Below are 27560 nucleotides of genomic sequence, written 5' to 3' on the forward strand. Positions count from 1 at the left end.
ATGCAGGGATGGTTCAACATTAGAAAAACAATTAATGTAATCCACCACATAAATAAAACAAGACAAGAATCACATGATTTTATCAATTGATGCAGAAAAGGCATTTGACAAAGTTCAACACTCATTCATGATAAAAACTCTCTGCAAAATAGGAACAGAAGGAAAATTTCTCAGCATAATAAAGGGCATTTATACTAAGCCAACAGCCAACATCACCCTAAATGGAGAGAGCCTGAAAACATTCCCATTGAGATCGGGAACCAGACAAGGATGCCCTTTATCACCGCTCTTATTCAACATTGTGCTGGAAGTCCTAGCCAGAGCATTAGGCTAGATACAGAAATAAAGGGCATCCAGATTGGCAAGAAAGAAGTAAAAGTATCTCTATTTGCAGATGACGTGATCTTATACACAGAAAACCCTAAGGAATCCTCCAGAAAACTACTGAAACTAATGGAAGAGTTCAGCAGAGTATCGGGATACAAGATAAACATACAAAAATCAGTTGGATTCCTCTACACCAACAAAAAGAACATCGAAGAGAAAATCACCAAATCAACGCCATTTACAGTAGCCCCCAAGAAGATAAAGTACGTAGGAATAAATCTTACCAGAGATGTAAAAGACTTATACAAAGAAAACTACAACACACTTCTGCAAGAAACCAAAAGAGACTTATATAAGTGGAAGAACATACCTTGCTCGTGGATAGGAAGACATAACATTATAAAAATGTCTATTCTACCAAAAGCGATCTATACATTTAATGCAATTCCGATCCAAATCCCAACGACATTCTTCAATGAGATGGAGAAACAAATCACCAATTTCATATGGAAGGGAAAGAGGCCCCGGATAAATAAGGCATTACTGAAAAAGAAGGACAAAGTAGGAGGCCTTACTTTACCTGATTTTAGAACCTCTTATACCTCCACAGTAGTCAAAACAGCCTGGTACGGGTACAACAAGATACATGGACCAATGGAACAGAATTGAGAATCCAGACATAAATCCATCCACATATGAGCAGTTGATATTTGACAAAGGCCCCAAAACAGTTAAATTGGGAAAACACAGTCTTTTTAACAAATGGTGCTGGCATAACCGGATATCCACCTGCAAAAAAATGAAACAAGACCCATACCTCACTCCATGCACAAAAACTAACTCAAAATGGATCAAAGACCTAAATATAAAATCTAAAACGATAAAGATCATGGAAGAAAAAATAGGGATGTTAGGAACCCTAATACATGGCATAAACATTATAGAAAACATTATAAAGAACATAGAAGAAAAACTAGATAACTGGGAGCTCCTAAAAATCAAACACATATGCTCATCCAAAGACTTCACCAAAACAGTAAAAAGACTACCTACGGACTGCGAAAAAGTTTTTTAGCTATGACTGTCCTGATCAGCGCCTGATCTCTAAAATCTACAGAACACTGCAAAAACAACTGCAAAAAGACAAATAACCCAATTAAAAAATGGGCAAAAGATATGAATAGAAACTTCACTAAAGAAGACATTCAGGTAGCTAACAGATACATGAGGAAATGTTCATGATCATTAGCCATTAGAGAAATGCAGATCAAAACTACAAAGAGATTTCATCTCACTCCAACAAGGCTGGCATTAATCCAAAAACACAAAATAATAAATGTTGGAGAGGCTGTGGAGAGATTGGAACACTTCTGCACTGCTGGTGGGAATGTCAAATGGTACAACCACTTTGGAAATCGATTTGGTGCTTCTTTAAAAAGCTAGAAATAGAACTACCATACGATCCAGCAATCCCACTCCTTGGAATATATCCTAGAGAAATAAGAGCCTTTACACAAACATATATCTGCACATCCATGTTTACTGCACCACTGTTTACAATAGCAAAAACATGGAAGCAAGCAAGGTGCCCATCAACAGATGAATGGATAAATAAATTATGGTATATTCACACAATGGAATACTACGCATTGATAAAGAACAATGAGGAATCTGTGAAACATTTCATAACATGGAGGAACCTGGAAGGCATTATGCTGAGTGAAATTAGTTGCAAAAGGACAAATATTGTATAAGACCACTATTATAAGAACTTGAGAAATAGTTTAAACTGAGAAGAAAACATTCTTTTGTGGTTACAAGAGTGGGGAGGGAGGAAGGGTGGGAGAGGTGCATTCACTAATTAGATAGTAGATAAGAACTACTTTAGGTGAAGGGAAAGACAGCACACACAGTATAGGGGAGGTCAGCATAATTGGACTAAACCAAAAGCAAAGAAGTTTCCTGAATAAACTGAATGCTTTGAGGGCCAGCATAGCAGGGGCAGGGGTCTGGGGACCATGGTTTTAGGGGACATCTAAGTCATTTGGCATAATAAAATCTATTAACAAAACATTCTGCATCCCACTTGGAAGAGTGGCATCTGTGGTCTTAAACACTAGCACGCAGCCATCTAAGATGCATCAATTGGTCTCAACCCACCTGGATCAATGGAGAATGAAGAACACTACGGACACAAGGCGATTAAGAGCCCAAGGGACAGCAAGGGCCACATGAACCAGTGACAACATCATCCTGAGACCAGAAGAACTAGATGGTGCCTGGCTAAAACCGATGACTGCCCTGACAGGGAACACAACAGAGAACCCCTGAGGGAGCAGCAGAGCAGTGGGATGCAGACCCCAAATTCTCATAAGACCAGACTTAATGGTCTGAGACTGGAAGGACCCCAGTGGTCATGACCCCCAGACCTTCTGTTGGCCCAGGACAGGAACCATTCCCAAAGCCAACTCTTCAGACATGGATTGGACTGGACAATGGGTTGGAAAGGGATGCTGGTGAGGAGTGAGCTTTTTGGATCAGGTGGACACTTGAGACTATGTTGGCATCTCCCACCTGGAGGGGAGATGAGAGGGTGGAGGGGGTAAGAAGCTGGCGAAAAGGACATGAAAAGAGAGAGCAGAGGGAGAGAGCGGGCTGTCTCATTAGGGGGAGAGTGATTGGGAGTGTGTAGCAAGGTGTATATGGGTTTTTGTGTGAGAGACTGACTTGATTTGTAAACTTTCACTTAAAGCACAATAAAAATTATTTAAAAAACAAAAAAGGAAGGTGCAGCTTCCATTTCTGAGAAGATGGAGTAGAAATATTTTTCCCTATTCCTCTCACTAAGTACATTTAAAAATCCTGGACATTATACATAAAATAAACAGAAGACTCTGAAAGGTGGGCAGAAGGAGGCAGGCCAGCCTGGGAACCTCGAGACCTGCGGAACAGCACAGCAGGGAGTTCCCTAGCGGTGCAGTGGTTAAGAGTTTGGCTGCTAGCCAAAAGGCTGGCAGTTCGAATCCACGGCCATTCCTTGGAAACCCTACGGGGCAGTTTTACTCTGTCCTATAGGGCTGCTATGAGTCAGAATCGACTTGACAGCAACGGGTTTTTTGTTTCTGTTTTTGTTTTATCCCAGACTTAGAGCTGCAGACTTAGCCAGCAATCTAGAACCACCAATAGGTGCACACAAAAGAGAGCCCCTACAAAAGTCTGCTCTCTCTAGCCAAAGCACCAGGGTAAGGGCAGCCTAGCAAGACAAAAATTTTAGACAATAATTACTCTACTCCAGCCAAACTCCACAGAAAAAATTGTGGTCCCATCCCCGGCCACACCAGCAAGGGCCAAATGGGGAGCCTCAACTTCCACCCTCAGGAGATAATAGCAAAGTGCTCCAACACCCCTGCTGGGTGGTCTCAGCGAAGGCCAAGTAGAGAGTTGGGACGTTCATTTCTACCAGCCGGCAACAAGGTCCCCCAACCCAGTGGTGTCTCTGGAAACCATGTGGAGAAGCTACATTTCCATCCCAGCAATAACAAGGTGCTACTCCCCGGTGCTGCTGGAGTGGCACCAAAGGAGGTCTAGTGGAGAGTCAGGACTTTTTCCACTGCCCAGCAGTAATGAGGCCACACCATCCATAGTGTCAGCAGAGACCACACTAGGAGCTGGAACTCACACTGCTGCCCAGCAGTAACGAGTTCCCCCATTCAGATGTCAACAGAGGCAAATGAAGGCAACAGAGTAGGAAACCTGTATTTCTACCCCTAAGTGGCAGTAATGAGGCGTTGTACCACCCTTCCTCTAACCGAGTGGTAACAAAGAAAAGCAGCTAAAACGTAAGGTTTAAATATGACCCAGGATCTCAGAACATAATACACTGTCCAGTTTTCAGCTGAAAATCACTCATCATACCAAGAACCAGGAAGATCCCAGACTGAATGAAAAAAGACCATCAGTAGATGCCAAAACTTAGATGCGTGATGTTAGAATTATTTGAGAAAGATTTTAATGCAAAACTTTTTTTTAGTTTATGATAAAAATGCTTCAACAAACAATTATCAACAGGCTTGAAACAAATGAAAAAAACAGGAACCTCTTAAAAGAAATAGAAAGCCTCAGAAAAGGAAAAATATAAAAAAAAAAGCAAATGGAAATTTTAGAACTGAAAAGTATAATAATGAAAATTAAAATCTCAGTGGGTAGGCTCAACATCAGAATGGACGGGAGAGAAGAAAGAACCAAGGCAATTGAAGTCAGAACTCTACAAATTATCCAATCCACACAATAAGAGAAATAGACTAAAAAAAATTAACAGAGCCTCAGGGACCTATGGGATTATAACAAAACACCTAGCATTTGTGTCATCAAATCCTGGAAGGAGAGGACAAGCAAGGCAGGGCTGAAAAAGTACTCACAGAAATAGTCAGAAAATTTCTCAAACTTGGCGAGAGACATAAACCTACAGATCCAAGAAACTAAGTGAACCCCAAACAGGATAAACCAAAAGAAATCCATTCTGAGACATATCATAATTAAACTTTTAAAAACTAAAGACAAAGTCTTGAAAGTAGACAGGCTTACTGGACCAGCTGAGACTACAGGACTACCCCATGACTACTGCCCTGAGATCCTCTTTAAACCTTGAACTGAAGCTATCCCCTGAAGTCATCTTTTAGCTAAATAACAGATTAGCTCACAAAATAAAGAATATCACCCGTGAGTACTGTGCAACTTTAAAAAAAAAAAAAATCATCTATGTAAGACCAAACAATTACTTTAAAGCAAAGATAAGAAGTAAGGAGAAAGGGAAACTAGATTACTGGAAACAGAACAACCAAAATGGAAATAATGAGAATGCTGACACATTGTAAAGAATGTAACCAACGTCACTAAGCAATCTGTGTAAAAATTGTTGAATGGGAACCTAACTTGCTGTGTAAACTTTCACTGAAAACTTCGTATTATTTAAAACAAATGAAACACAACAAAAGCACTGCAGAGCTTCTAGACTAAGACATACTAGGGAGAAAGGTCTGGCTATCTAATCCTACAAATCTGCCAACGAACACCCTATCGATCAAACAGCCCAGTCCACAACAGATCACGGGGATGGTGCAGGACTGAGTAGTGTCTCATTCCATTGTGCAAAGGGTAGCCAACAGCTGGTGCCCAACTCTATGGTAGCTAACGTAACTATTAATAAAATGGAATTTGTAATTTAAAAACTCTCAAAAAAAAGAAATCCCTAGGCCCAGATGGTTTCATTGAAGAATTTCACTAAATGTTTAAAGAAGAATTAATACCAGTTCTACATAATCTGTTCTAGAAAATAGGAGAGAACACTTCGCAATTCATTTTACAAAACTAGTATTACCCTGCATCCAAAGTCTGCTTACCCAGTTTACTACTTAGCTACAGCGATCAAAACTGTGAGGTACTTTCAGTGGGACAGACACACATATCAATGGAAGAGAACAAAGAACCCAGAAACAGACCCACACTAATATGCCCAACTGTTTTTTTTTTTTTACAAAGGTGCAAAAGCAATTCAATAGAACAAAGTTTTCAACAAATAGTGCTGGAGCAACTGGATATCCTGGGGGCGGGGAGGTGAGAATCTCAATCAGTTACCACAATAAGCCCATTGTTGTCAAGTCGATTCCAACTCATAGCAACCCTATAGGACAGAGTAGAACTGCCCCACAGGGTTTCCAAGGAGCAGCTGGTAGATTTGAACTGCTGACCTTTTGGTTAGTAGCCAAGCTATTAACCACTGTGCCACCAGGGCTCCAGACCACAACAGACCTAATAAAATAACTAAGATTTAAAGGACTAATCATACAAGGACATGGAGAAACTGGAACTCTCATGTATTGCTGGTGGGGATTAAAATAGAATAATCACTTTGGAAAACACTTTGGCAGATTAGTTAAAACAACACCTACCACATAACCCAGCCATTCAGTATCTAGGTTATTTACCTGAGAGAATGTCCGTTCCCAAGCATACGTTCCTCAAACACCTGTACACAAATGTCCACAACAGCATTATTCATAGTAGCCAAAAACTGGGAACCACCCGAATTCCCAGCACGGAGTGAGGGGATAAACTGTAGTTATAGCCACAGAAAGGAATACTACTCAGCAATGAAAACAAGTAGCTTATTGATACATGCAACGATATGAATAAATCAAAAAATTATTATATTGATTGAGGTAAGACGGACAAAAAATACATACTGAATTATTCCATTTACATAAAATTCTAGAAAATGTGAACTAATGTACAGTGAAAGAAAGAAGAACAGTGGTTGCCTGGGGTGGGGGAGGCAGGCAAGGATGGGAGAGAGGGATTAGAAAGGAACACGCTTTTCGGGTGATGCGTATGTTTATTACCTTGATTGCAGTGATGGTTTCACAGGTGTGTATACATAAATATATATATATATTTCCACCAAGAATACTGTTGCGGTTGAGTTGATTCCGACTCATAGCGACCCTATAGGACAGAGCACAACTGCTCCACAGGACTAGGTAGCTGGGGCCAAGGTTATGAGGGAAATTTCTCCCTATATACTCTTTTAAATGTGTGAATGTAAATATACTGCATATTCTAAAAAAATACAATTAGCATTACACTCCCAGCCACCACAATTACAAAAGAAGTCCCGGAGCGAACCAGGAAAAGCAGAAATGAACAATGGAGGAATGGCGCTAATCTTCACCACAATAGCCTCCGGAGCCTGAATAATAAAATACCAGGTTGGATATGTAAGAGTTTTTCACCACCTGAGACTGATATGAGGAGAGGAAAGGTATGATAACAGGTTTCAGATTCCTGCATCACTTAGTAAAAGGTATCCTTCAGAAGCCAACTGTAAGGAGTAACTGATTGGGAAGAACTCTTTCCTAATCTTACCAGCTATTCAATGACTTCAAAAAGAAATCTTTTCAGAATGCTAGAAATATTAATTTGGTCCTACAGATGGAAGGTAGTTGGGTAAGAACAAGAAGCTAAGGAACTAAAGGAGATGCTCTGACTCCTCTTTCTCCCTCAAGAGAAGGGCGTTAATGATGACATGAAATACAGATGGAGGCTCATTCAAATAAACTACATTAATTTCTGTTTAGACAACTTTATTTTTTAAATTCCATTTGCAAGCTTTATTTTGCCAGCAAATAAGTATAATTTATGTATTATGTTATAAAAGCTGGTATCATTCTTAATTATCTTCTATTCAGGGTTTATGAAAATCAAGCATTAAAAGGAAAAAAAAAAAAAGTATTCTTTTCCTCTCCCTTCGCTACTCTGAGAGAGCCGGCAGTGATGACAACAGCAGTCACTGATTAGGAAGATTCAAGTGTGGCTGACAAGTGAGTCCCAAAAGGGATACATATAACTAATGTTTACTATCTTAACCCTCTGCCAATATTTAAATAAAATACAATTGTAACTGTTTTTAAAGATAAATACTGTTAAAGAAGAATTCCTTGTCGGGGTATATACAATTTCATCACAGATAAAATAGAAATAGTAGCTTTTTCTCTTCTCTTAAATTGCTACTGCAGAATCCAAGATAATTTACATTTCAAACCAAATTGAGATGCAGAAAAAATATACAGAAAGCAATACAGCTCTAGAGTGGCGGGGCGGAGGGGGGGAAGCACGTCAAATCTTTATTCTACAGCAGGCTAGTCTATCTTGAGAAAAACACAATCAATTATACATAAGCCAACTTCATATTTCCAGCATCTTTTTCTTTCTTAAGTTAAAAGACTAAATTAATGACATCCCTAGTTCCCTAATCTACTCAACACAATGAGTTACATTCAATTTTAAAATATAAAAATCAAAGAAATTCAATTAAGGTAAGTTAAAAAGGGTGGTTACACTCAATCTAAAATCAAGTTGGAGCCTTCAAAAGTACCCTTTGGTAATTAAAAATTAAAAAAGAAACCCCAAACATGTTTGATTTGGTAACCCAAAAACCCACTGCCATCAAGTCCATTCCGACTCATAGCGACCCTATAGAACAGAGTAGAACTGCCCCATAAAGTTTCCAAGGAGTGCCTGTTGGATTCAAACTGCCGACCTCTTGGTTAGCAGCCGTAGCACTTAACCACTGCATCACCAGGGTTTCCTTGATTTGGTGAGGCAAGTTAAATTACATTTTATCCATGTATTTTGGAGAAATACTAGCACAGAATTAGTTACCCATGTAAGAATATGTAAATAATGAAAGAAAATTTATTTTATAAGACATCCAAAACCCATTGCCACTGAGTTGATGCCAACTTACAGTGACTCTACAGGACAGAGCAGAACTGCCCCATAGGGTTTCCAAGGAGTGGCTGGTGGATTCGAACTGCCGACCTTTTGGTTAGCAGCCGTAGCTCTTAACCACTGCGCCACAAAAGCTCCATAAGACATCCAGCAGGTAAAATTATAAAATTAGCATAGCTCCCAGATTTTGCTTAGAACAGGGTTTCTCAGTCTCAGCACTGGACTAGATAATTATTTCTGTGGGGGGCTACCTGTGCATTGTAAGATGTTTAGCAGCATTCCTTTCCTCTACCCAGTAGATGCCAGTAGCGCCCACTTCTCCCAGTTGTAACAATCAAAAATGTGTCCAGAAGTTGCCAATTATCCACTGGGGACAAAATCATCCCAGATTGGGAGCTACTGGCCTACACTTAAAATGACCTTCTTATGAAGATTTTGTAGTATAGCCAAAAAAAAGGGGACTGAAAGAGAAATTCAACAGTTACAGGGTAAAAAAAATAAAAAAAAAAAAAACAGAACCACATTTCAAACATTGAAAAATGTAAAGATAAAATCTAATTATAAGTGGCAGCATACCTATGTAGAAAAATTCCCCCTTTTTCTTGAATAAATCCTCTTTATATTCCAAAATAAATATTTAAAAATATAACTGTTATGGTGGAGCAATTGGCTCCTATCAGAACAATTCTCCTGCAGATAACAGATGTAAACTTTGATGAATATAAAAAAAGAAAAAACTACGTGAGGGTACTGCAGAGTGAACAGAAGTAGGCATTTCATGGAGAAGAATCAAAATCTGCAGGAAGGGAACAGCAGAGGGATATAATCCCAAACTATTTAACATATGAAAGAACAAGAAATTTTGACCCATTCTAAAGAGAAAAAAAAAAAATCAACAAATACCAATCCAGAAATTATTAAAATGTTGGAATTAGCACAAAAGAATTTTAAAGCAACTCTTATAACTATGAAGTCCCTGGGTGGTGCAAACAGTGAATGCGCTCAGCTGCTAACTGAACGGTTGGCAGTTCAAGTCCATTCGGAGGTGCCCCTGAAGAAAGGCATGGAAATCTACTTCCAAAAAATCGGTCACTGAAAACCCTTTGGAGCACAGCTCTACTCTGACATACATGAGATTGCCATGAGTCAGAATCAACTCAACGATAACTGGTTTGGTTTATTATAATTACAAATGAAATAAAGGAAAATATGCTCTCACAGAGAATAAAAAAAAGAGAAAAACTCATCAGAGAAATAAAAACTATTAAAAAGAAAGAAAGAAATGGAAAGCCTAGAACTGTAAAATATCTGAAAAAAAAATTCACTGGAGGGGGCTTAATAATACAATAGAGATAAAAAAAAAAAAAAAGAAAGAAAAAGCTAGTAAGCTTGAGGATGGCACAACAGAAGTTACCTGAAGAACAGAGAGGGGAAAAAATAGGGTGGAAAAAATGAGGAGCCTCAGGGACTTGTGGGACAATATAAACAAATCTAAAAAAAAAAAAATTTTTTTTTAATATACATGTAATTGGAGTCCCAGAATGAACGAAGACTGAGTAGGACGGGGAAAAAATTTTTTTTTGAAGAAGTAATGGCTAAAATTATCCCAAGTTTGGTGAAAGATCTAAAATTACTAATCTAAGAACCTCATTAAACCTCCAAGCAGGATAAATGTGAAGAAAACCACACCAGGTACATTATAGATAAACCACTGTAAACCAAAGAAAAAGAGAAAATAGCGAAGACACCCAGAAAAAGAACAATGCATTAAATACAGAAGAACAATGATGCAAGTGACTGCTGACTTCTCATCAGAAACAATGGAGGCCAGAAGACAGTGGAAAACTATATTTAAAGTACAGGAAAAAAAAAAAATTTTGCCAATCCAGAATTCTATATCCAGCAAAAATATCCTTCAAGTACAAAGGTAAATAAAGATATTTTCATATAAAAGAAAATTAAATAAACTCATTACCAGAAGACCTGCACTTTAAGAAACATCAAAGGAATTTCTACCAAGTGAATAGCCAGAACTTTCTATTTCTTTAAAATATATGTAAATATATACGACTCCCTCAGCAAAAATTACAACACTGTGGAATTTTTAATATGTAGATGTAATATATATAACCTTTATAGTTGAAAAGATGGAAAAAAATGAAAAAAATAATATATATAAATTTTATAGTTGAAAAGATGGAGAGGAGATAAATGGACCTATATGGTAGTGAGGTTTCTACATTTTACATGAAATGGTACAACAGTAATTCTAAATAGACTAAAATATAAAAGGTATATATTTTAATCCTTGAGGCAGCCATTAAAAGAACAGTACACTGAAATATAGCTAAAAGCCAATAAAACGAAAAACAAAGCTGGAGGACTGACAACCCAGCTTCAAGGCTTACTATACAGCTAAAGTAATCAGTACAGTGTTATACATAATTTTACTTACTTGAACTAAGAGACATAAAATATTACACTCAACTACAAATGAAGACAGTACAGTCTTTTTAAGCACACATGGAACATTTCTGAAAACCGATCACACACTAAGCAATAAGGCTAGCCTTGACAAGTTTCAAAGAGTCAGCATCACGTTATCTTGACTGTATGCAACTGAATTAAAATTGTTCATGACAAAAAAAAAAAATTCTATCTAAAAATTTAAAAGCATACTTTAGAATAACTCCCAGAACCCACTGCTGTTGAGTAGATTTTCGTAGCGACCCTATATTACAGAGTATTATTGCCCCACAGGGTTTTCAAGGCTGTAAACCTTTAGGCAAGCAAACTGCCACAACTTCCTCCCGCAGAGCAGCTGGTGCATTCCAACTCCCGACCTGTCTGTTAGCAACCAAGTGCTTAACCACTGTACCACCAGGGCTTCTCTAAAATAAAATTCACGGGTTAAATAAAAAAAATCATGACGTAAACTAGAAAATTCAAAATATCAAATTGCATGATAACAAGATAATTATATACACAAATTATATAAGTCAATACTTAGAGAAATCTATAGCCTTAGATGCTTTCCACTAGAAAAAAGACTAAAAACTAATAAGCTTAAATATCCAAACCTATGGAGCTAGGGAAAAAAGAGAATAAATCCTGAAAAAGTCAAATAAAAAACAGAAGTTACTGAAATTTTTTTTAAAAAAATCATATATAGAGAGAGAAAGCCAAAAGTTGGTTCTTTGAAAAAAAATAAATAAAGTTTAGAAACTTCTGGTAATATTGATGAATAAAGAGAGAGCACACAAATAATTAAATTCCCAACGAAAACAGGGATATAACTTCAGATACTGCAGAGATTAAACAGAAAATAAGACAATTTTATGAACAACTTTATGCCAAAAACATTGAAAATGCAGAATAAATAAATTAATAGAAAAGTTAAACTTACAAAAGGGACTCAAGAAGTAGAAACCACGCAAAAAATTTAATCAGCAGTTAAATCACTCTACAAAGAGCAGCTTTACCAAATATTTGAGAAACAGATCACTCTAGTCGTATACAAACCCTTGCAAAGAACCAACAAAGAAGAAACTTTACCACGCACTTTATAAGACAAGCACGGCCTTGACTCCAAAACCAGACAAGGCCGATTATGAAGGAACAATCATAAGCCAGTATCTCTTATGAACAGAGATTTAAAAAAAAAAAAAATGCAAATACTAGCAATGTAAGAATCACAATGAAGTTGGATTTATAACAGGAATGTAAGGTTTATTTAATATTAGAAAATTATCAGATTAAAAGGAAAGAACCATATGATCATGTCAAGATAGGGAAGAAAAGGTTTAGTAAAATTCAACATCCATTCAATATAAATACTCTGAGAAAACTAAGAATGGTATGTAGTTTCCATAACCTGGTAAATGACAGCTACAAAAATAAAATCCTGTGACAAATACCATACTTAACAGTGAAATTTAAAATCATGTCCTTTAAGATCAGGAATAAGACCAACACACCTGCTACTACCACTTCTATTTCAATACTGCATTAGAGGTTCTAGCTAGGTCAGTAAGACAAGAAACTATTTTTCACAAACAAAACACAATAAAGATTAGAAGGAAAAAATAAAACCTATTGTTTGTAGATGACACAAATGGTTACTGGGAAGGTAATCTATAGATAAATTACAAATAAGAGAGTTTAACAAGATTGTTTATTACAAAATTCAGTACACAAAAGTCAACTGTATTTCCATACATCAGCAAACATACAATGTGCGTGTATTAGAAGTGTCAAGATAATAAACTAAAAGCAAACCCACTGATATATAATATAATAATAAACTAAAAGCAAACCCATTGCCGTCGAGTCAATTCCGATACAACCCTACAGGACAGAGTAGAACTGCGCCATGGGGTTTCTGAGGACTCAAAATCCACAAACCATTAAAATAAAATTGATAATTCAACTATATAAACATCAAAATCCTGATGGCAAAGAACACGAAAATTAAAAGACAAATGGGGTGTAGGGAGTGAGGATTATCTGCGCCTCCTTTTGCACACAATACAGAGTTTACCTCCTCAACACATAAAGAAGTCAGGAAGAAAAAAGATCAACAGCCCAATTAAAAAATGTGAATCAACAGTCCACAGAAGGAGAAATACAAACTGCCTCTCATCATACAAAAAGATTCTCAACCTCATTTGACAAATGCACATTAAAACTTTACTGAAATAGACTTTTAACTATCAGACTACGAAAAAATTTAACAACATACTCTCATGGTTGGAAACCCTGGTGGCATAGTGGTTAAGTGCTGCAGCTGCTAACCAAAGGGTTGGCAGTTCGAATCCACCAGGCGCTCCTTGGAAACTCTATGGGGCAGTTCTACTCTGTCCTATAGGGTCGCTATGAGTCAGAATTGACTCGACAGCACCGGGTAAGGCTGCAAGAAAAGCTACCCTTGTACTCTGCTGGTAAACCCATTGCCGTCAAGTAGATTTCGACTCATAGCGACCCTATAGGACAGGGTAGAACTGCCCCATAGGGTTTCCTAGGCTTTTAAATTCTTACAGCAGACTCCCACATCTTCCTCCCAAGGAGCGGCTGGTGGCTTCAAACTGACGACCTTTCAGTTAGCCACTGAGCTCAGTTAACTGCTTAGCGCTCAATCACTGTACCACCAGGGCTCCTCGCTCTGCTGGTAGGAATATAAATTGTTATATCCACTACTGAAGGTGATTCAGCAATCTCTAAAAACAAAACACCCAGTGCCATCAAGTCCATTCTGACTCATAGCGACCTCTAGAACAATACAAATGCATGCACCCTTTCACCAAACAATCTCACTTCTGGGACCTTGTCCTATAGACACAGTAGCACGTGGGGGGAACACGTATGCACAAGGTTATCGCAGCCTTGGTTGTAATAGCGAAACAGTAGTAACAACCCAAACGCCCATCAACAGGAAACTAGTTAAATAAAATATGGAATCACCATAAGGAGAAACTATACATTGTAAAAAAAAAAAAAAACCACCTCACTATTCAGATATAGAAAGAGTACAAAGATAAAAAGTTAAGAGAATAAAATAGGTGAGCATGATGTATACAGTATATGCTATGAAAAAGGAAGGGGAAGTAGGAATATATACGCATATTGGTAAAGAACTCTGGAGAGAGATACAAGAAACCAATAAAAATAAATACCAGTGGCAGGCAAGGGCTGGAGTGAGGGGGCAGCTGGGTGGAGGCAACTGAATGGAAACAAGACATTTTACTGCACATTTTTTATTGTTTTCATTGGAGATATGTGAAAGTATTTCTTATTAAAAATTTATTTTAATAACTTAATAGGAATTTGGGTTACAGGGGTATACAATGTGTATTTGTCAAATCTCATCAAATGATACACTTAAGATCTGTGCCTTTCATTACATGTATGTCTTTCATCTTAACAGAAAAAGAAACCTATGTATTTACTTCTAGTTAATGACATGCACACTGAAGTATTTAGTGGTAAGTGTATAGACATCTGTAACTCACTGTGAAATGCATTAAAAAAAAGATGGATTAATGCATGGATAGGGGGATGGTTAGGTATATGATAAAGCAAGTACAGAGCCCTGATGGCGCAGTGGTTTAAACATTTGGCTGCTAACCAAAAGGTTGGTAGTTCAAATCCACCAGCCACTCCTCAGAAACCCTACAGGGCAGTAAAATGTTAATTGTGGAATCTATTTTTTTTTTTTTTATGCAGTAGGTATAGGAATGTTCAGTTTAAGATTCTTTCAGCTCTTCTGTAGGTTTGAAAATTTCATAGTAAGATACTAGAAAATTTCTTCTAAATATAAAAAAAAAATTTTAAATACAGAACTCAAGAATCAATAAATAAGCAAACAACCCAACAGAAAAATGAGTAGAAGACACAAATAGGTGTTTAATAAAAGAAGATACACGGATGTTCCATGAACATATGAAAAGTTGTTCAACCCTACTTGTAATTGGGGAACTGCATATTAAAACCACACTGACACAAAAGGACGAGTGCTTGATCTCATTTTTATAAAAAGATAAGAATAAGTATACCTACAGAAAGCAACGCTCTTTGATGGTTACCAGGGATAGGACGGAGAGGAGGGAAGCACTTTCTAGATAGTCCAAAAACCAAACTAAACCCGTTGCCATGGAGTGGATTCCAACACATAGCCACCCTACAGAAAGAGCAGAACTGCCCCATAGAGTTTTCAAGGAGCGCCTGGTGGATTCAAACTGCTGACCTTTTGGTGAGCAGCCACGGTCCTTAACTACTACGCAACCAGATAGTAGACACTTGCCACTTTTGGTGCTGGGAAAGGCAATACCAATATGGGTGAAGTCTGTACAACTAGAACAACGTAAATGATGACACTAAGAAGTATGTGGGAACAAGGGATGTTTTTAGTAAATTCTGTAACATATAAAGTTTTGCAACAATAGCAATAACAGCCAAAAAATAAGTGTGTGGTTACATAGGTAGATGTGTAGGCATATATGTGTACAGGAAGACAGACATGAGTACACGGGAGTGCATGTACAGTTTTATCTGCTGTAGATCGGTTCTGACGTAAGTTGAATATCTTTTTTTATTATTATCATTACCTTTTATTATCAGTATCTTTATAAATACAGCAGTGTTTTGAACAGAAAACCATAAAATTGAACACCTAGGAGGCAGTACCTGAGAATCGGCAAATTGTGCACTGCAACACTGTATGTAGTATGTATCACTAATGATAAGTACTGTCATGAAGTGCAGTTCATCATAGCTCAAATGCATCATAAGTCGTATACATGTCTGAGTGTGCTGCATATATATTCATGTATATAATAAAGCACATAGGAGGCACAGTTACAGAGACTTCCTGGACATAACCAAACATCTTACAGGACTCGTTTACTGGGTTTGAAGGCTTAGGATCATAGTTTTATGGAACAACTCAGTCAATAAGCACAAGATAGTTTATAAAGTTTTTGTTTTCCATTCTAGTTTAGTGAGTAGCATCTACAGTCTTAAAAAAGACTGTAGATGCTACTCACTAAATCAGAATGCTTGTGAGCAGTCATCTAAGATATAACTATTGGTCTCTACTCATCCAGAGCAAAAGAGAAAGAAGGAAACCAATGACTCAAAGAAGAAACAAGTCTACAGGACTAACGGCCCACACAAACCACAGACTTACTGGACTGGTAGAGACTAGAGTGAACCCCTGAGATTGCTGTCCTGAGACAGCCTTTAAACTTGGAACTGAAATCACTCCCAGATGTCACCATTCAGTTAAACAGCAGACTGGACATAAAAGAAACAACATCATTAGTGAGTAGTGAGCACTTTATAAAAGAAAAAAATCATCTGTATGAGACCAAATGGTCAACATTTACCCTAAAGCAAAGATGAGATGGTAAGGGGGGACAGGGAAGCTAGATGAATGGAAACAGAACAACCAGAATGGAAATAAAGAGAATGTTGACACATTGTGAAAAATCAACAAAAGCCACTGAACAACATGTATAACCCGCTGCCGTTGAGTCAATTCCAACTCAGAGCAACCCTACAGGACAGAGTAGAACTGCCCCATAGGGTTTCCAAAGAGTGCCTGGTGGATTTGAACTGTCGACCTTTTGGTTAGCAGCCATAGCTCTTAATCCCTACCCAACCGGGGTTTCTGAACAATATGTATAGGAACTGTTAAATGCAAACCTAATTTGCTACGTAATCTTTCACCAAAAACACAATATTAGGAAAGAAAAAAAAAAGAAATATTAGCACTAAAAAAAAAAACCCACTGAGATACCAATTCTCAGCCATCGGACTGGCAGAAATTCAAAATGTCAGAGACGTGGAAATAACCCAAACATCCACTAACAGAATAGGTCAGTAAATCATGGGATATTCACACAATGAAATATACTACACAGCAGTGAGACACCTGTATCCACAAGCAAGAATCTCAAAATACATTTTGAGTAAACTAAGCAAGTAATGCAAGTAATTAAAGAATACAGGTACTATAATTCTATATTAAGTTCGAAAATAGGCTAAAGTAAACAACATATTGTTCAGGCATACAGATGTGAAAAAACTAGAAAGAAAAACAAGGAAATAATTCACGAAAAAATCAAGACAGTGGTCATCATTGGGAGGAACATATTCTACTGTCAAGTCAGTCCCTGACTCATGGCAGCTCCATGCACCTCAGAACGAAATGCTGCCCGGTCCTGCACCATCCCCACGATCAGTTCCCAATCAGACCTCTGAAATCCACGGGGTTTTCACTGGTTGATTTTCAAGCAGTATATTGCTAAGCCTTTCTTTCTGGGCTGCCTTAGTCTGGAAGCGCTGCTGAAAGGCGTTCAGCATCACAGCAACACACACAAGCCTCTGCTGACAGACAGGGGGCAGCTGTGCATGCGGTGCACTGGCCAGGAATTGAACTTGGGTCTCCTGCATGGAAGGAGAGAATTCTACCACTGAACCACCACTGCCGCCATTCATTCTGTATCAGCCCCTTCACTTTTACAAAAGAAGAAACTGAGGACCTGAAATGACCTGTGGGCAACTCAAAAGTGTTCTGTGTCAAAATTAACAATAATGGAAAAATACTACAAGCGAAAAAAAAAAAAAAAAAAACAATTTAGTTTGCCTGTTCAGCTGTAATCCTTGCTATGGTAAAATTCTCCTTTCATAAAACTAGAGACAAGATGCATCTCCATGGAAACAATATTTTCCAAGTGTACATGGGAGACTGAAAAGTCTGGTTTTCTGTGCAGGTCTTCTCATCCTACCCACTAAGTACACACAAGATCTGGGGTGTAAAGGTACTAAAAACAGCAGAGCTTTACAATCAGACAGGTCTAGATTTGAATTCTGGCTCCACCACCGACTGATCTTAGGTGAGTTACTAAACCTACCTGAATGGACCAGTTTTTTAATCAGCAATATAGGGATAATTAATACCTACCGTACAAGTTTGTTAAGAATATTTAAAAAGTGCGAGTCATCTAATTAAGGGTATCGTATGTTCCTGGCTACAGTCCACCTGCAGACTTTCTGACCTTTTATCCACAGTTGCACAGTGCTCAGGAAGAATCACCATCTCGGATGGCCTCTGTTAGCTTTCTGATTAACATACTATCAACTGCTGAACAGGGGAATTCTACTAACAGCAGGAAATGGCACAGCTGATGTTGCTATCAATAGGTATTCGTCAATAATGACAGCAGCTACCAAGTGCTACGGGTTAGAGGCAAAATAAAAGGTTGCATCAGGCTTTTTTTTTAAGATGTAAGGTTAAATGACCCGTTTCCATCTACAGGTATGAAGCCTGATCAATTACAGCATCTCAAAACTGCAACGGATCCCGAAGGTCATCCAGCAAGAATCCTCTCCACGGTACATTAGAGGACACGAGATGACCAACTTCTGTGAAAGGCTTCTAGTACACCAGGCTCTTAAACAGACAGAAGTTGATAACCTTTTCTGACCTTTCGAATTATCAGAAAAGGCCTTTCCCTCTATTAGAGTGGAGAAGTGATGAAAAAGTGAACGATAACGTACACGTGCAACCCACACCACACACTTTCGGAAATGCAAATCTTGACATGTTGCTTTCATTCGGGGGTGGAAGAAGCCACGTTCTAAAAATGCATCTTGAAATTTATATTTACGTCCTTGTAACAAAATACATCTTAGAAACTCTGCGTTATAAATGTATAAAACATGGAGAAAACATACCTGGGATGATATCGTTGATATGCAAAAGGAGTGTACTTTCAACACTTGCAAAGCTACAAAGCTGCACTCCATTAAATTTTCCATCCCAGTTGCCAATAGGATTATCCTAGAAATTAAATAATAAACTTTAAAAAAAAAAACTCCTCAATAAAATATAAATATAGGAGTCTGTATTTTCCATAAAAGGGCCCTCCAAAACATTTAACATTGGTAAATTTTTACTATTTTGCCTAAAAGAAAAATGCTGTATTAGGAATAATTACCACCAAAACAAAGATTTCTTTTTGGTGGAGAGATGAAATCCGAGAATACTCAAGTCACAGTAAACTCACAGATAAGAAAGGAATCAGAAGAGTTTTTAATACTTTACTGAACAATAAATGCTAGTTTATATAGCACCCACTTGAGGTCTACAAAGGCATTATTTTGCATCAAAAGATTTATTAATAATACATTAATTAATCGTAGCTTGCTCTGATCACTCCTTAGCAGTCCCTCGGTACGTAAATATTCAGTGGGAACTCCTGTATCCCCTTCTGTTTATAGCAAGTCTAGTTTTTCATTGTTCCCTTGTCATTTTATGGGTATGCAAGAATTTTCTCCACAATGGAGACTTTTGCATTTAATTATTTTATACTCCGATGTAGGACCATCTAGTGGTATGGTGCACGGAGCTTGATGAAAGGATGCACCTATCAGACAATTGCCCTTGAGCGCCAATCTGTTCGGAGTGCTAAAATAGCTCTGAAAATAGAAGTAGATGAAAAAAATTGCATTTTCTAGAACTTTCAAGAAGTATGCTAGAGGTATTTGGAATGAAAGCTTGCACAAGCTAACTGAGTGATGGAGAGCAGAGGGGAAGAAGCTGAGGATTTGGGGAGCAGACCTTTATGAAGCTTGCAACCAGTGGACGAGATGATCCCGAGACTGCCATCTCAGCGGGGGAAAACCTCAACGGCTTTTGCCAAGTTTGGAGCCTGAATGGAATGTCTTGAAGAAATGGCAGACTAACCCTAGTGATCAGTGATCCTCCTTCTCCAGTCTTCCTCCCACCCAGCCCACAATCTCTCTCAATAAATATAAATTAATATTTTTAAAATATTGGTTTAAACAAGTGCTTTATTGTTAGCTTTCCTGAGGGACCCACTGCAGTTCTAACTTTGCACATATCAAGTGTTCAGTAAATGCTTGTTTAGTAACTGACTACTGATGTTGCCGTTGTTAAGTGCCGTCGAGTAGGTTCCGACTCATAGCAACCCTATGCACAACAGAACGAAACACTGCCCTGTCCTGAGCCATCCTTACAATCGTTGTTATGCTTGAGCTCACTGTTGTAGCCACTGTGTCAATCCACCTCATTGAGGGTCTTCCTCTTTAACGCTGACCCTGTACTCTGCCAAGCATGATGTCCTTCTCCAGGGATTGATCCCTCCTGACAACATGTCCAAAGTATGTAAGACGCAGTCTCGCCATCCTTGCCTCTAAGGAGCATTCTGGTTGTACTTCTTCCAAGGCAGATTTGTTCGTTCTTTTGGCAGTCCATGGTGTATTCAATATTCTTCACCAACACCACAATTCAAAGGCATCAACTCTTCTTTGGTCTTCCTTATTCATTGTCCAGCTTTCACATGCATGTGATGTGATTGAAAGTACCATGGCTTGGGTCAGGCACACTTTAGTCTTCAAGGTGACATTTTTGCTCTTCAACATTTTGAAGAGGTCCTTTGCAGCAGATTTACCCAATGCAATGTGTCTTTTGATTTCTTGACTGCTCCTTCCATGGCTGTTGATTGTGGATCCAAGTAAAATGAAATCCTTGACAACTTCAATCTTTTCTCTGTTTATCATGATGTTGCTCACTGGTCCAGTTGGGAGGATTTTTGTTTTCTTTATGTTGAGGTGTAATCCATACTGAAGGCTGTGGTCTTTTATCTTCATCAGTAAGTGCTTCAAGTCCTCTTCACTTTCAGCAAATAAGGTTGTGTCATCTGCATAACGCAGGTTGTTAATGAGTCTTCCTCCAATCCGGATGCCCTGTTCTTCTTCATATAGTCCAGCTTCTCGGATTATTTGCTCAGCATACAGATTGAATAGGTATGGTGAAAGAATACAACCCTGACAAACACCTTTCCTGACTTTAAACCAATCAGTATCCCCTTGTTCTGTCTGAACAACTGCCTCTTGATCTATGTAAAGGTTCCTCGTGAGCACAATTAAGTGTTCTGGAATTCCCATTCTTCGCGGTGTTATCCATAGTTTGTTATGATCCACACAGTCAAATGCCTTTGCATAATCAATAAAACACAGGTAAACCTCCTTCTGGTATTCTCTGCTTTCAGCCAGGATCCATCTGACATCAGCAATGATATCCCTGGTTCCACGTCCTCTTCTGAAACCGGCCTGAATTTCTGGCAGTTCCCTCTCGATACAGAGCTGCAGCTGTTTTTGAATGATCTTCAGCAGAATTTTGCTTGCGTGTGATATTAATGGTATTGTTATATAATTTCCACGTTTGGTTGGATCACCTTTCTTGGGAATAGGCATAAATATGGATCTCTTCCAGTTAGTTAGCCAGGAAGCTGTCTTCCATATTTCTTGGCATAGGTGAGTGAGCACCTCCAGTGCTGCATCTGTTTGTTGAAACATCTCAATTGATATTCCATCAATTCCTGGAGCCTTGTTTTTCGCCAATGCCTTCAGAGCAACTTGAACTTCTTCCTTCAGTACCATCGGTTCCTGATCATATGCCTCCTCTTGAAATGGTTGAATATCAACTAATTCTTTTTGGTATAATGACTCTGTGTTTTCCTTCCATTTTCTTTTGATGCTTCCTGCATCATTTAATATTTTCCCCGTGGAATCCTTCACTACTGCAACTCGAGGCTTGAATTTTTTCTTCAGTTCTTTCAGCTTGAGAAACGCCGAGCGTGTTCTTCTCTTTTGGTTTTCCATCTCCAGCTCTTTGCACACTCATAATACTTCGTCTTCTTGAGAGGCCCTTTGAAATCTTCTGTTCAGTTCTTTTACTTCATCAGTTCTTCCTTTTGCTTTACCTGCTCGACGCTCAAGAGCAAGTTTCAGAGTCGCCTCTGACATCCACCTTGGTCTTTTCTTTCTTTCCTGTCTCTTCAGTGACCTCTTGCTTTCTTCATGGATGATGTCCTTGATGTCATTCTACGACTCGTCTGGTTTTCAGTCACTAGTGTTCAATGAGTCAAATCTATTCTTGAGATGGTCTCTAAATTCAAGTGGGATATACTCAAGGTCGTATTTTGGCTCTCGTGGACTTGCTTTGATTTTCTTCAGTTTCAGCTTGAACTTGCCTATGAGCAATTGATGGTCTGTTCCACAGTCGGCCCCTGGCCTTGTCCTGATGATATTGAGCTTCTCCATCGTCTCTTTCCACAGATGTAGTCAATTTGATTTCTGTGTGTTCCATCTGCCAAGGTCCATGTGTATAGTCGCCGTTTATGTTGGTCAAAGAAGGTATTTGCAATGAAGAAGTCGTTGGTCTTACAAAATTCTGTCATTCGATCTCCGGCACTGTTTCTATCACCAAGGCCATATTTTCCAACTACTGATCCTTCTTCTTTGTTTCCAACTTTCGCGTTCCAATTGCCAGTAATTATTGCATGTTCGATCAATTTCAGACTGCAGCAGCTGATAAAAATCTACTATTTCTTCATCTTTGGCCCTAATGGTTGGTGCGTAAATTTGAATAATAGTCGTATTAACTGGTCTTCCTTGTAGGTGTATGGATATTATCCTGTCACTGACAGCGTTGTACTTCAGGATAGATCTTGAAATGTTCTTTTTGACAATGAATGCAACGCCATTCCTCTTCGAGCTGTCATTCCCAGCATAGTAGGCTGTATGATTGTCTGATTCGAAATGGCCAATACCAGTCCGTTTGAGCTCACTAATGCCTAGGATATCGATGTTTATGCATTCCATTTCATTTTTGATGATTTCGAATTTTCCTAGATTCATACTTCATAAAAAAATCTTTTTTTTTTTTTATAGCAAATAGAATTTCCTAGATAAGAGAGTTAAGCTCAGGATAACAGAAACTTATGGTAGAACATGCATACTTTACCAATCAAAAACGACAGAAAGAAAGCCAGTGCCATCGAGTCGATTCCGACTCATAGCGACCCTATAGGACAGAAAGAAACTGAAAATGCTTACTAAAACACGCCCATGATGAGTACAAGAGTGTATCACTCACATCCTCTCCCGTTACTCATTCTAAAACCCATTGTCGTCAAGTCAATTCCAACTCATAGCGACCCCACAGGACAGAGCAGAACTGCTTCATAGGGTTTCCAAGGAGTGGCTGGTGGATTTGAACTGCCAACCACTGTCCGACCAGGGCTCCGCTACTTATTCTAGTGTTTAACAATTTTGTATGAATCTCCTTCTTTATACCTAACAAAATCTTACCCATATCTTCAATCTATTTTAAGCATGTTTCCAGCCTTTTTCTTCTTCTCTTAATGCATAGGTATAATTTAACGTGCAGTATTGGAATGTGTTCATTATTAATAAGTGTAAGTACAATTAATGAGTGTAATTTTAAGTGACACCTTAAGAGAAAATTCAAAATTGTCTGTTCCTCAAAAGTCAAGTGCTTTTCCTATACTCTCATATTTTCCCTTAAGCGATTTTTACAGACCAAATCTAAACCCGTTACCTTCAAGTCGATTCTGATTCATAGCGACCCTATAGGACAGAATACAACTGCCACATAGGGTTTGCAAAGAGTGGTTGGTGGGCTCAAACTGCCAACCTTTTGGTCAGCAGCCGAGCTCTCAACCACTGCGTCACCATGGCTCCAGTGATTTTTATACTAGTCACTAAGATTAGGTCGGCGCCAATAAAATTTTGTAAAATATTATTAAAAAAGACTACCAAAAAAAGACTTTTCAAAATTAAAAAAATAATAACAACACATCAGTTGAAACATTGGTTGTTTTTTGGTTTGTTTGTTTTCTATCTACTGGTCAGCTACAAAAAGATAAATGTGGAGCTTGAAAACATTATTCCAATTTGTTCAAACTGGAAAAAAGAGTAAATACAATTCTGTATCTAGAGTCCTATACCATTTCAATGGTCCCTTTCCAAAGGTAAATTAGAACACATTCTTTAAATTACTCCAAATTAGTCCATTTTAAATATTCAAAGTATTCAATTTGTACCAAAGTTGGTCATAAAACTGATCAATTCACAAAGATAATATAATCCAAAATTTCCTTACCATGTCCACACCAACAAAATATCCTAAGCTTTCTCTTTCTGGCAAAACATCACAGAATATAACTGTTCCAGACTCTAAAGTGTCTCCAACCTTCAAAGAAACTCTGGAGTTTATCTTCAAAGGGGGGAGTTCAACTTGCATCGCGTCTGCAGGACCTGCATAATCACTTTCCAATCCAGTGTCATCGTCTTCCATGATTTCTAGCTTGTCCAAGGCAACAAACACTCCACAATCTTCCTCACACTGAAAGAGCTGCTTCCCCTGATACAGTCCATCGGTGAACCCTTGGGTACGGCCTTCTTCCTAGTTTTTAAGAGAGAGAGGAAAAATTTGATAGAGGTGATGCATGGGAAAAAGGAATTTCCAGAGTATCATTCTGAAAAAAATTCTAAATGACATAAGAAATATAATTATTAGCAGTTGCTGTTATACTTTGGGGGTTTAAAAAATAAAAATAAAAAAGAACCCATTATCTGATGCTAAAATAAAATCACCTGACAAAGAAATTTAAAACTCTATTACATAAAATTTAAAAACCAATTCCATTTATTAAAATGTTGGGCTGGACTCTATATTGTTGTTTTACCAAACATTTTGTCAAAAAAAGAACAATTTATTTTAAAATAACAGTAACATTATCTCCATTTACTGAGCACTTACTGTGTGCTAGCCACTGTGCTAAATTGTGCATCAGTACATCACAAAAACACTGCAAATTGCATACGGCTATCACTGTTTTACAGGTAAGGAAGCAAATTTAGAGAAGCTAAGGAACTTAGTTAAGTAACTTGGTAACTCAAATAGTAAAGGGCATCCATAGCTTGAATTCGAATCCCCAATTCTTTTACAATCACTGCTAAAAATAAATTAAGAAGTAAGCAAGCAAACAAGACATGAAATTTTATTTGTGAGAATGCCAAAATGTTACTGGCATTTAAGTTCTTGAGAATTAAGTTTGGAAACAATCAGAGAACTCTTTTCAGTAGAAATAAATTCCAAGATGATTTTCATATATATTGTGTAATAACTATAACCAAAACCAAACCCACTGCCGTCGAGTCGATTCCAACTCAAAGCAACCCTATAGGTCAGAGTAGAACTGCTCCATAGGGTTTCTAAGGAGCACCTGGTGCATTAGAACTGCCTACCTTTTGGTTAGCAGCCATAGTTCTTAACCACTACGCCAACAGGGTTTCCAAAAGCAAGTTTAAAAATGCTGCGACTTATTTTAAAAAATCTTAAATCCAAATTATCATTACATTCTAGCACACATTAGGCAAAGCTGAGAGCCCCACAGATGATAATGTCACAATTATCAATGAACAACTTTGTGAAATAATTAGTTTACAACCTGGTAGGGTTTAATATCATTGAGCTGACAGCTGCCATTGAGTCGCTTCTGACTCACAGCTACCCTATGTACAACAGAACAAAACACTGCTCAACTGCTAACCTAAAGGTTGGTTGTTCAAACCTACCCAGTGTTACCACAGAAGAAAAGGCCTGGCAATTTGCTTCCATTAAGATTACAGAAGGAGCCCTGGTGGCATGGTCGTTAAGAGCTCAGCTGCTAATCAAAGGATCAGCAGTTCAAATTCACCAGCCACTCCTTGGAAACCCTATGCGACAGTTCTGTTCTGTCCTATAGGGTCGCTATGAGTCAGAACCGATCAACAGCACCTAACAACTAGATTACAGGAAAGAAAACTCAATGGAGCAGTTCTACACTGTAACACATAGGGTAGCCATGAGGTAGAATCGACTAGACAGCAAATAACAACAATGACCATAGTAGGTGATTTAAATAACGGATGTAGGAGGATGTTCGGATACATCGGCTTTGCATCACCTCAATTTATCATTAAAAAATAAGTCCCAAGGATTATGAATATTAAAAATTACAGAAGACATCTGTGAAAACTTATTTTATATTTAAAGAGGGAAAAAAATACATGTGTGCATTCAAACACACACACTCAAAGCCCACTACAAATTACAAAACGATTCATCAAACTTACCAGCAACTCTACTCCGAAGAATATGCCCGACACCGTCCGCTCTGCTAACAAGGGTCCCCTGAAGCGCACAACTCCAGGAAATTTTTCTTCCCCGGATCTCAGCTGTACTTTCACACGGCAGCCCACGTCTATTTGGAGGCCTTTACTTAGTCTGTTTCTGTTTTTAAACAGGCTGAATCTCTCCTCACAGTTGGTAATTGCCAGAAGTAACTCCGTGAATTTTTCATTTATTTCTACAACATCCTTTTCATCCACAAAAAGAACTGCGTGCGGTTGCTCTAAAATTTTTAATCCAATCTGATTTTTCTTGCCTTTTGCAGAAGGAACCCTTGAATGTCCCAAAGGGCGATCTTGGATATTCTGTCCTATGCTCCCCTTTGGTACTTTAATCAGCTTTTGCGTTTGCTTGTCTGTAACACTGCATTCTTGAAGAAGCAAATAAAAAACCCTCTCTTCCCAGTAGGGTGAGGTAACTTTTTCTTGGCTCCATAAGCTTGAACTCATTGTGACAGTAACTTTAAAATACTAGCTCAAGAAAAAAAGGGAACTACTAATAAATTGGTCATAAAAGTGCAAAAGGTAAACTCACTGGCAGTCCCAAAGCGTGTCTGTAGCAATTGGGCGTCCATGCTGCAAACAGACAGCAAATCAAAATGCCTGGGAGATGAGCAAAAAGAAGTTTTAGACTTCATCCTGCACAACCTAAAATTCAGATTAAAGACTAAAAAATCTCATTCTGTTAGCAAAAACACATACAAATTATAAAAAGTTCAAAAAATGTTTTAAAAGGTTAAAAGACATTCATATATTGCTTGTAGCTATTGTAATTTTATAGATTTTAAAGAACTGATACAGGAGATGACTAGGAAGTTCGTGAAGAACCTTCAGAGAAAATACAATAATGTTTGTTTCCAAGGCACTGAGATCATAAAGGATAACCTTATGTACAAATTCTGATATTTTTAAACTTTAAAAGCAGCATTTTTAATGAATGCTGCCTACCTTAAATGGGTAAGCTGCTGTACTTCAGCAAAACGCACAAACATCTTATAAATCAAAAAAGGCTATTTTTTCTACACACATAGTCACCCTTCATATATAGTACTGAACATCTTTTATCAGGAAAAACACCACAAAATCACATCCTGAAACTTTAACCCAAAAAAAAAAAAAAAAAATTCATTAATCTGTGTGCCATGTTTTGGTAATGGAACATTTTCTCTCTGATTCATTTTCAATTCCTTAATCTTGGACAGTCTGTCCTTTGATAGGCATACTGAGCATCACGCTAATCACAGCTATCATTTAATTTCTCATCATCATGAATATCAGATATTGTAAATCTGATTATACTAGAGATAACAAACAAAATCAATTTTTTCCAGCCACCAAAACTCAGACTATGTAACAAAAGATATATTTGCAATGTAGCATCA

General features: G+C 38.0%; 1 protein-coding gene across 9 annotated transcripts in view; it reads right to left on the reverse strand.

The window, feature by feature from the left end:
• Nucleotides 1–27560, reverse strand: part of CYLD (CYLD lysine 63 deubiquitinase) — a 70052-nt gene that overhangs the window by 36616 nt on the left and 5876 nt on the right. For all 9 annotated transcript variants that reach the window (XM_064274049.1, XM_064274054.1, XM_064274050.1 and 6 more), the window contains 3 exons: nucleotides 26125–26781; nucleotides 24107–24409; nucleotides 18850–18955 (listed from right to left, as the gene is read on the reverse strand). In XM_064274049.1, the coding sequence (XP_064130119.1) occupies nucleotides 18850–18955; nucleotides 24107–24409; nucleotides 26125–26628 (913 nt within the window). In that variant the 5' untranslated portion in view covers nucleotides 26629–26781. The remainder of the gene's footprint in view (nucleotides 1–18849; nucleotides 18956–24106; nucleotides 24410–26124; nucleotides 26782–27560) is intronic.

The sequence above is a fragment of the Loxodonta africana genome, chromosome 21 (assembly GCF_030014295.1).
Source record: "Loxodonta africana isolate mLoxAfr1 chromosome 21, mLoxAfr1.hap2, whole genome shotgun sequence".
In the NCBI taxonomy this organism is placed as follows: Eukaryota; Metazoa; Chordata; class Mammalia; order Proboscidea; family Elephantidae; genus Loxodonta; species Loxodonta africana.